Source organism: Chrysochloris asiatica, unplaced genomic scaffold (genome assembly GCF_000296735.1).
Source record: "Chrysochloris asiatica unplaced genomic scaffold, ChrAsi1.0 scaffold00081, whole genome shotgun sequence".
NCBI classification, from domain to species: domain Eukaryota; kingdom Metazoa; phylum Chordata; class Mammalia; order Afrosoricida; family Chrysochloridae; genus Chrysochloris; species Chrysochloris asiatica.
Genome location: NW_006408599.1, coordinates 9,213,732 through 9,225,398, shown reverse-complemented (window position 1 = coordinate 9,225,398; position 11,667 = coordinate 9,213,732). Strand labels below are relative to the sequence as shown.

General features: G+C 41.2%; 1 protein-coding gene across 1 annotated transcript in view; it reads left to right on the top strand.

Moving 5' to 3' along the window:
- The window catches only part of PAPPA (pregnancy-associated plasma protein A, pappalysin 1), a 302,780-nt gene that overhangs the window by 268,111 nt on the left and 23,002 nt on the right, over positions 1-11,667 (top strand). The window contains exon 20 of the mRNA XM_006865683.1: positions 4,203-4,274. Coding sequence (XP_006865745.1) covers positions 4,203-4,274 — 72 coding nt within the window. The remainder of the gene's footprint in view (positions 1-4,202; positions 4,275-11,667) is intronic.

Genomic DNA, 11,667 nt, shown 5'->3' with positions numbered 1-11,667 from the left:
GTATAACCTTTGGTCGGTTGAAAATGCATGGAGGGGATTGGAACCATGGCAATGAAACAATATACGGTGGAATGAATGTAAAACTAAAGTTCTCTCATGTAAAATATCATATAATTCACAATAAAACATCGAAAAGAAAAAACAAAAACAAAAAACAGTGCTGTGGACAACCCTAAAAAGGGTCTTAAAGTCAGAGATGGACTGGATCTGGGTGAATGATAAGTCCAACCTAGCCAGTGTATGCGTGGAGATGAACTACATGCTCTGGAAGGGAGACAGAACCATAGAAGGAGAGATAAACACCAATTCTAGTGTTTTCTTACTCACTCATGGACACACTCATACATTCACTCACTTATCTGTTCATTTATTTATTCACACATTTATTAAGCAACTAATATGCACCTTCAGAAGGCAGGTATTCTTCAAACACTGGGGCTACAATGGAAAAAAGAAATTCTCAGGCTTTTAAAAATCTGACTCAGAAGAAAGTCAGGAACTGATAACAAAATGCAAAAATGAATTAAATGATATAATTCACTATCAGCGGGCTCTATGAATCAAGGGGGAAAGTCAAGAATAAAGAGGGCTTATCATTGGAGACACCCAGGAGAGAAGTCATATCCAAACTCAGGATGATGAAGCTCTCCTAAGAAGCTTTCTCACATGTCCTAGGCACCACCTGGTCAGTTTGAACCTCAAGGTCGGCAGTTCAAACCCACCAATCATTCCCCAGAAACCTCGTACAGGGTCACCACTAAGAGTCAGAACTGATTCGATGACACATAACAAGAATAACAGGCACCCCCTGGGGCTCATCATCTCTGGGCTTTTTCTTCTAGATACTGTAGTTTAAAAATAACTTAATTCTGGGCCACCTCCTACATTTGTCACAAAGCCTTGCTGAACTTTGGTCTTCCAAATGGTCAAAAGCATAAGCTATTTTATACTTACAGTTTCCAGGGCTGGAGAGTTTGCGGGAGCAGATAGTAGTTCAAAACACAGAGCCTACAATCAGATAGATGTAAGTTTAATGCCTGACTCTGCCATTGCCTATGTGTATAATTTAGGGCAGGTTGCTTAAGAGCTCTATGCCTCTGTTTCATTTTGTATAAATGAGCGTCAAGAACAGTGTCTAGTGTATAGTTATTGTAAGAATCAAATGAGATGAAAACTCATAGCATAGGGTTTGAGCATAATATATTTGCTCAATAAAAGGTTTTGTGTTGAGGAGGAGGGTAATGATGATGTCAGTGTTAGTAATGACAGTGGAGGTAACTGGGGTGCTGATGGTGTTGGTGGTCACAGACAGGGGGAGAAAGTCTATTCTTCATACCCAAAAAGGTAGGAAATAAATCCCTCTTAGAAACCCTGGTCTGAAAGGGCTCTGCCTGGGCTAGATGTCTCACTGGCTTCAATAGGAACAAGGCTGACATTTGACGGGCCTCATCTGGGATCTCCCAACTTGTAGTGTAAACAACCTGGCCTTGCCTTTAGCTGCTCCTACCTGCCCCCTCTCCCAGGTCTCCTTGCTCACAGAGAGGCCCTGTAATGAGACAGTATGGGTGTGCAGCCCTGAGTAGTAGTGGAAAATACGAAAGCCTTGGAAAGATAAATAGACTCATGCAAATTGTATAAAAGTCCTTTTTCAGAACTTACGTCAGGTAAACCTCAACTGACAGAAACTTGTACAACCACAGTAAGACACTCCTACATCAACTCTCAAATCCCTGGTGGATCCTAACCCTGATGTTTTCTACTTCTTAAACCATTACCAAATGCTCCTCCTTCATCCCTGAAATGACCTGGAACATGCTCTCAGACCCAGAGATTTAAGTCTGGGTTAAGGTTTTCAGAGAATGAAAGCAGATGATTCTTCCCATTTCTAACCCCAAGGCTGGGAAGCAGAAGGGATGCAAGGGGCTTGAGCAGGAAGGAAGGGAGACCAGAGCCACTAATACCCTTCAGTTGGTCAGCATATATTTATTGACTATACTCTGTGTGGCCCTAGGGAAAAACAGAGGCGTCTGGCATGCAGATCTTGTCCTCAAGAAGCTTAAAAAAAATTGGTCCTAGGTTAACCATTTCCACATTATGTATCTCACTGCATCATCACCACAAGCATTTGAAATTTTTTTGGGGTGCCTATTTCATAGATGGGATAACTAAGCCTCAGAATAGAAATTTATAAAGCCATTTAAGTCAAAGCTATAGGCCCATCTGTTCTACTTCACATCTCATGTTCTTTCTCAGTACACCTTGTGTGTGTGTTGGGAGAGAGTAGAAAGTATCAACAGAGACAATAAGAGTGGCTAGATAAATTTCACACTGAGAAACTGATTGGTAGAATTTGATTCAATTCATTCTACACCAAGTTGGTCCTCGAAACTAGACAATGCTAGGCACTATAGTACTGATATGGAACAAAAAATAATAATCTAAGAATATAGAAATTATTGTGTATTACTGAAATCATTTCTATTTTGAGGTGAATTCATGAGATAAATATTTATTGAGCATTCTCTCTGTGCCAGGCACAGGTCTAGGCATGGAATAGCCAACAGTGAACCAGAGATGCTGTGAAACAGAGAAGAAAGACACCCAACCTAGTCTTAGCTAGATCCCTAGAGTCATATGATTCCCTTTATTACTAAGAAACCTAATTACAAGTTGGCTCCTAAAAAGGTTTGCTCTCAGGAGAGAATGGGCTGGTCACACATTCTGGCCCACGTGACTGTTCATTTCTTAGTTAAAATTAATCAGCTGGCCCTCAGCCAGGAGAACAGGACTAGATCATATGGACTTCCACAACTGGTTCTTGACATAGCCACCTCTCATCACAAGTCAGTACACTTATATCCTGGTGGTTTTATTTTATTTTCCTTTTTTTTTTTGGAAAGAAGTATAACTTGTCATAAAAGGTGAGGCATATCTAACAGAATAGAAAAGGGAATTTCTAGAATTTTTTTTGTTAATCTCACTTCAGATACTATTTTTATCTTCCTACAGTTTTGGTTTTTCATTCACCTACTTTTAAAACCTCACTTAACAACAATAAAAAACTTTGGAAATTATCATAATGTTCGATTTTCTATCACAACCTGCCTTAAATCACTTCTGAGACAATGAGTGGGTTTTGAGTCTTGGTTTCTTCACCTAACATTTGCAGAGTCTGGAGAATTGATCCTCTTCATGATCAGATACTAATGGCAGTGTGAAGTAGATGAGCTAATGCATAAAGGAATTAACACCATGAATGCACTCAATACGTTTTAGTTGTTGTTATTACAATGGCTATTGTTATTATAGGAGGTTAATAAATAAGAACATAGCTATACAACTGTGCCTCTTCTTGAGGGGTCTGGGAAAGACACCACATGGAAATATGTCTGAAGCAGAAATTTAAAAGATAACAAGGTTTCTCCAGGTGGTAAGGACATTTCAATGTAGGGCAACAGCAGAAACAAAGTCACTGGGATAGAAAATCATGTGGCAATCTCGGGAAGTGTTGTGAGTGGGCCCATAAGGCTGGCAGCAGGTGACAACAGAAACTCTACCTTCCCAGACTCTGAACCAGCAGTTAATACATTCATCCTCAACCCACTTAATCTCAAACTGTGATGTGCATATCAATCATATGAGAGTCAGTTTTTACAATTCAGTGTCCCAGCTCCCTGGCCTCAGGGATTTGGATTCATTGAGTCCAAAACAAGGCCAAAGAATCTGCCTTTTTCATGCCCTCCACAGTAATTCTGATCACAGTGGCCCTTGGTGACACTGAGAAACCCAGCTCCATACCTTTCTTCCCCCCTCCTGCTGTAGCCACATACCTGTATGCACACACACCCTCCCACTACTTTCTGTCGAACTCCATCAACTCATCAAACATCAGCCAAGAATTTTCTGAAGGGCCTTTCTGACAGGATCTCCAATGTCCAATTTTGCTTCTCAGCCATGATTCATACCAGGGAAACACAGAATTATGACACATGTAGTGAACACAAATATTATTTTAATCTTATGGCTCCTGCTATTGCACATAGTTAGACAAATGTTCCATGTAAATGTTGAGGTGAAGTCAGGACTTGGAAGCTCTAAGAAGAGGTGGGGTGGTTAAATATGGTGCAAGCAGTGGGGTGGTTCCCTGTTGGTCCCAAACCTATCTAACCACACACTCTGTCTCTGTCCCCTTCTCTCTGCAGAGAGTTGTCTGCACTGCTGGGCTCAAATGGTATCCTCACCCGGGCCTCATTCACTGTGTCAAAGGCTGCGAGGTGAGTTTCAGGAGAAGATACCCATCAGTTCTCTAGAAATGATTCTACTGTTTATATGTTGTTATTCAATATTAATGATGGCTGCATGTACTGAACCTATTAATTTTTTGCTAATATCTACTTAACAGACATCTCAAATAGGAATCCGCAATCTCATTTTACAGATGATGGAACTGAGACACAGATATATTAAGAAATGTTGTTGTTGTTGTTGTTGTTGTTAAATACCGTTGAGTCGGTTCCGACCCATAGCGACCCTCTAAAGGGTTTCCAAGGAGCGACTGGTGAGCTTGAACCACCAACCTTGCAGTTCAAACTGACTTTGCAATGTAGCACATTAACCCACAGTGCCACACCAGGACTCCATATTAAGAAATATCTATCCCTAATTACTGATAACTGAGTTGGGATTCCAAACCAGGCTTTTCTGACTCCAAAGCTTGTGTTTACATGATATCTGATCTATAAAGAAGGGGAGGAGGGAAACATATTAATTTAACAGCTATGAATGTGTTCTGGTAGCGTAGTGGTTACGAATCAGGCTGTGAACCTTAAGGTCAGCGGTTTGAAACTACCAGCCGCTCCGCGGGAGAAAGATGAGGCTTTCTACTCCCGTAAAGATTTACACCCTCGGAAACCCTGTACAGGGCCGTTATGGGTCGGAACCGACTCAACGGCACTTAACAACAACAACAATGAATGTGTCAGGCATTTTTACCATCAATATCAGAATGAATCTTTATGGAACCACATGAGATGGTTTTGTTTGAAGTTCCCATTTTACTGATGATGATCACTTACAGGTTCCTGCTTCTGCCTCACATCTTTGTCTTTGGCTCTCCAGAATAATAAAGGCACCTTAGGGTCAGTCGTAGAGCTAAAGCTCAGAAAACTTTCAGACTCTCAGGTCTTCTGACTTCATATTTTAGCCATTCCTGGGGTTTGAGATTACAGAACTCTGGTGCTGTGAGTCAGTTAACGATCAGGGGTGTCCAGAGTCTTTGAGATGTCAACTTGATTCTTCAATGAGAGATGTCCATGAACCTCAAAGACACTTCTCTGCACTCTTATGCCACTTGCAGTTCTTCTCAACTGTCACTGAAAGGAGTCACCAAATCCCAAATAGAATTCGGACATATTGAAACCACTATAGTCCTCCTAGAGTCCACTTGGGGGAACACAAGTAGAAAGGACCAGTTTGGGTTCCAGAAAACATTGTATTTGATGAAACTCTTAGAAGGTCAAAATAAGGGCTTTTCTGGATTATCTAGACCTGCTCTTTTATTTTAAAGATGGGTACATTTTACATTTTAGCCCAGTCAGTGGCCAGGCCTAAAATTTGGTAAAATACCAAGATAGGAAGGGTCCTGCCTTTGTGTTTTATATATGGGAAAATGAGGGCCAGAGAGAGGAGAACTGGCCCAAAGTTACACAGAGCTGAAGCATGGATCCAAGTCTCCTGATTTCCAGTCTAGTGCTTTTTTTTCCTCCACTAGGCTACCTCTTGTCCAGGAACCATTCTCTGACCTGTAAATGTCACAAGATATCTCTGGGTCATACATGTCTTCCTGTATGTTCATTACTCCTTTGCTGGGGATTGTTCTTAGGGCACTAAACACTGCAACTTTTGAGAACACCTCAAAAATGGTTTCAAAACCCTTTTTGAACATTCTCCCAAACTTCAGTCAGGAACAGAAAAACCAAGGCAACACACCATAACATTCTTTCACCTCATTGGATCAGTCAGACATTTTGGGTAAAGAGACCTGGGTTACCTGGGAATTCATTTTGCTGAGTCGGCAGTCTAGACGAGTGTGGCAGCAGAATTTGATCTTCCCTTGACTCAGCGCTGAGGCCTAAGAAGCCCTCACCTGTCAGGCTCAGAGTCTTCCAGTGATGCTTATCACCTTTGCCCTTGTGAATGCCCCTTATCTCTTTTCTCCTTACCTTGGAGCTCTTGTCTGGGCCTGAAAAGTATGCTTAAAAGAGATGTAAATGCTGGGACCGGAGAGGAGCTATCAACATGGAGTGCCTAGAGGTAGCCAGGATACAGAATAGAATTTGTGATCTCTGAGTTCCCTGAACTCTACACCAAATTATTTGTCCAAAGCATTGATTTATTTACTTGTCAAAACTTCACTGGCTGTACATTATATGCCACGATTACTCCAGGTTCTGGGGATGCAATTACTTCACTTCAAATGAGGTTAGTAGTTAAATCTTGCCTTACTCATCTCATCCCTCATCCATCCATCCATCCTTTCACAAAACAAGCATTTACAAAACATATGCTAGATAACTGTTGTTGAATCAAATTACCTGGTAGTTGCTAGGAAATCTAGGATACAAAAACAATGACATCATTAAAGTGTATGTGTGGGATAAGACTTAATCCACTGACACTGTCAGAGGAGATGACACCAAAATGACCCCAAGGTCCACCACAGTGGCAGTGGCAGGTGGGCTGGCACTAGAAGAGTTGAGACCACCAAAGCAGTGACATTACTTGGGTTGGTGTCACCTGTCACCCAGTGTGGTAACTCATCTCCCACCAATCAGAGTGTGGACAGGCAGGTGGGTTATGGTGCCCAGCAAAGGGTGATGAGGAGGTTCTCTACCTTCACCAGTGGGAGAGGGGAGAAGCTGTGGGAGGTAGGGCTACTCCATCCCCAGGAGATGGGGAGAGAGGGAGGCAGTATTCTTGTTGACCCCACCATGAGTTACTGCACTAGGTGATGCCAACCCTAGTGACAACACTATGCCAAACATTCCCTGTCCATGAAGAACTCATTGTACAGTAAAGGAGGTACATAATTAAAGAATTCTAAAATGTACCACTCCAATTCATAAGTAAATGTTCACAAGTAGTTCATCTCTCCTTCTTAGTTTGTCTTAGTCTGAAAGCTCATCTGTCTACCAGAGGTGACCCTGCTACTATTTAAAATACCAATGGCATAGCTTCCAGAATCACAGCAACATGCATGCCACCACAGTATGGCAAACTGACAGATGAGTGGTGGTTACAGGTTGTACTTCATTGTAAACAAAGTAAAAACCTTCACTAATGGACCAATAAAGAACATCAAGATAAATGTAGAAAACAATGAAATTGTCAACGACTTCATTTTACTTGGATCTACCATCAACAATCATGGAAGTTAGTAGTCAAGAAATCAAACACCATTAGGCATCAGGCAAATCTGATGCATAAGACCTCTTTAAAGTGTTCAAGAGCAAAGATGTCTCTTTGAAGACTAAAGTGCACCAGATCCAAGCGTTGGTATTTTCAATTACTTTCAATGCGAAAGTCGGATATTGAATAAAGAAGACAGTAGAAGATTTGATGTATTTGAGTCATGGTGTTGGAGAAAAACATTGCAAGTGTCATGGACTGCCAAAAGAACAAATCAATCTGCAGTGGAAGAAATACAGCCAGAGAGCTTCATAGAAACGAGATGGCTAGACTTTGTCTCTTATACTTTGCATATATTATAAGGAGGGACCAGTCCCTGGAGAAGGACAACATGCTTGGTAAAGTGGTCAGTGAAAAACAGGAAGACCCCCCAACAAGATGGATTGGCACAATGGCAGCAGCATTTGGCTCAAGGATAACAATGACTGTGAGGTTGACACAGGACAGGGTAGTGTTTCATCCTGTTATGCATAAGGTCACTATGAGTTGGTACCAACTTGATGGCACCTAACAACAACATCAGCAAAATGTACCAAGAGTTATAACTAAAGGAAGTACAAGAGGCTGTAGAAGCACATAGCAACCAGGATTACAAGTAAAGAACTGAAAAGAAGGCTTTCTGGAGAGGTTGGTTTTTAAGATAGATCTAGAAGGATGAGCTGTTTGTTTTGATACACTACTGGTAGCATAGTGGTTACGAATCGGGCTGCGAACCTTAAGGCCAGCAGTTCGAAACTACCAGCCGTTCCGTGGGAGAAAGATGAGGCTTTCTGCTCCCGTAAATATTTACAGCCTCGGAAACCCTGTACAGGGTCGCTATGTGTCGGAACCGACTCGAAGGCACTTAACAACAACTGGCAGATTAAGCAGCATGACAAACATCAGAGAGGGGAGAAATCAGTAAGTAGCGAAACTTTTCACATGCTGAGCACTCTGCCAGTCTCCTTCCTTCACCTCCATCTAAGTAACTCATCTTTATGATTTCAGCTCAAATGTCATTTTTTGAGGGACACCTTCACTGATCTCCCCAACTAAGTATACACCTGCTATGCCATGTTCCGATAGCATCATGTACTTCTCCTTCATAACTTTTAACAAAGTTGAAATTGGGCAATTGCACGTGCCATTATTTGATTAAAACCTGTCTCCCCACCAGAATGTAAGGTCTAGGAGAGTAGCAGCTATATATTAATTTATTGTTGTATCATTTTGTGCATCGTTTTGTCTAACGCATAATAGGCATTCAGTAATTAGAGGTGAATGGAGAATGGATGGGTAACTAGAAGGGCATGGCTGCCTACCCATGGAAAGGGTCCCTATGGGAGATTAGCTAGAGATGAGAGGAGATCCCCCCCCTCCCCAGGGGTTAAAGTAAACAAGAACCACTTCCATCTCTTTTTTCTCTTCTTCCTTCTCTTCTAACCAGCTACTCCTTTAACAAGTCAGTTCTTTTAATTATAAAGAACAATTAGTCTGCATTAGTCAGATCATATACGATAGGAGGAAACATAACAAGAGCATAGTTCACAAGATGTCCTGAATATAGAAAAAAACAAGAAGAGACTCTTATTTGTTTGATTCTGTGCACCTATTCATTCCAATGTGAATGTAATAACGTGTTCAAACGGCATTCACCCCGTCATGTGCACAGGAACATACACACTTAAGCAGAGTCCTTACCTGTTTTTAGCTCTATCTTGCTAAGATCATTCTTTAAATCATAATAGGGTAGTGATAAAGCTTTACCCCATTCATATCATCATGGTCAACTCTACTTTGAGGAGGCAGCTCCTCCCCAGTTGTATTTTGAGTGCCTTCTAACCTGAGGGGCTCATGAATGTGATGCCACGCCTCTTGAATTTTACCTTTCCAGTATATGTAGTTGAAGAGGAATGGTGTCACATTCATCATCATAAAGATCATTTCAAGAACTATATTGAAGTACAATGCTGTATTTTATAGAATAGTATCCATATGCTTGGACTCCTGGTGTGGTGCTGTAGGATCAGCACTGGACTGTGAACCACAAGGTCAGCAGTTCAAACTCACCAGCTGCTCCTCGGAAACCCTATATAGCATCACTGTGAGTCAGAACCAACTTGATGTCATTTAACAATAACAATCCATATGCTTGCAAGGAAGACCAGTTAATACCACTATTACTCTAATTTATGCACCAACCACTAAAGTCAGTGATGATGAAATTGAAGAACTCTACCAATTTCAGTCTGAAATTGATCAAACATGCAATCAAGATGTGTTGATAATTACTGGTGATTGGAATGCAAAGGTAGGAAACAGAGAAGAGATGATGCTGAGATCGCATGAGGTTGCATATAATTAAGAGGCAAATGTACTGAAGGAAAAAGTCCACAGTGCACTCATTGGCAAAGAACAAGGCTCCCAGAATTGATGGAATACAAATTGAAATATTTCAACAAACTGATGCAGCACTGGAGGCACTCACTCCTCTATGCTAATAAATATGGAAAACAGCTGTCTGGCCAACTGATGGGAAGAGATCCATATTTGTGTCCATTTCAAAGATAAATGACACAATGGAATGTGGAAATCATTGCCCAGTATCATGTGCAAGTAAAATTTTGCTGAAGATAATCCAATAAATGGCTGCCACAGTACACTGATAGGGAATTGCCAGAGGTTCAAGCCAGTTTCAGACAAGGATGTGGAACGAGGTATATCATTGCCAGCATCAGATAGATCTTGGCTGAAAGCAGAGAATACCAGAAAGATGTTTACAGGTAGTTTATCGATCATGCAAAGGCTTTCAGTTGTGTGGATTATGACAAATTTTGGACAACAATATAGAGAATCGGTATTCCAGAACACTTAACTATGCTCATGAAGAACCTGTATATAGACCAAGAGGCTGTCATTTGAACAGAACAAGGGGGTACAGAATGGTTTAAATTAAGGAAAGGTGTTCATCAGGGTTTTATCCTTTTGCCATAATTAGTCAATCTGTATGTTTAGCAAACAATCTGAGAAGCTGAACTATATGAAGAAGAACATGACTTTAGGGTTGGAGGAAGACTCATTAACAACATGTAATATGCAGATGTTACAATTTTGCTTGCAGAAAGTGAAGAAGATTTAAAATACTGATGGAGATAAAAGACTGTCACCTTCACTATGGATTGCACCTCAATGTAAAGAAAACAAAAATTCTTAACCATTGGATCAATAAGTAACATCATGATAAATGGAGAAAATATTTAAGTTGTCAGAGACTTCACTTTGCTTGGATCCACTACCAACACTCATAGAAGCAGCAGACAAGAAATCCAACACCATGTTACATTAGGCAAATCTGGTGCAGAAGTCTTCTTTAAAGTGTTCAAGAGCAAAGATGTCTGTGTGGGGATTAAAGTGGACCTGACCCAAGCTATGGTATTTTCAATAACCTCATATGCATGTGAAGGTTGGACAATGAATAAGGAAGATTGTAGAAGAATTAATGCTTTGAATTGTGGTGTTGGAGAAGAATATTAAAAGTACCATGGACTGCCAGAAGAATGAACAAATCTGTGTTGGAAGAAGTACAGACAGAAAGCTCCTTAGAAGTGAGGATGTTGAGACTTTGTCACATACTTCAGACATGTTATCAGGAAAGACCAGTTCATGGAGAAGGACATCATGCCTGGTAAAGTGGAGGGTCAGTGAAAAAGAGGAAGACCCCCAATGAGATGCTTGGCACAGTGGCAGCAGCAATGGGCTCAAGTGTAATGACAACTGTAAGGATGGTATGGGATCAGGCAGTGTCTCATTCTGTTGTGCTTAGGTGACTGTCAGTCAGAACCGACTCTACAGTAACTACCAACAATAACAGGGTAGTGATGACATGAAATCTGACATCCGTGTTGGGAGTATGAAGGCTCTGTGAGTGAGAATTTGGAGCACAAAAACGTAAGTCAAGACTCCCACATGGGATAGGCTCCTTGTGAACTTGATTGTCCCCATAGCCCTCAGAATGGGAAGGAGAGGTCATTGGATGCCAAGTATTGTGCAGGGGTATAATGTTGTTGTTTGTTGTTAGGTGCCATCGAGTAGGTACTGACTCATAGCAACCTTATGCACAGCAGAACGAAACACTGCCCAATTCTGGGCCAAAGTCACTACTGTTGCCACGCTTGAGTTCATCAATGCTGCCACTTGGCCAATCCATCTCGTTGGGGGTCT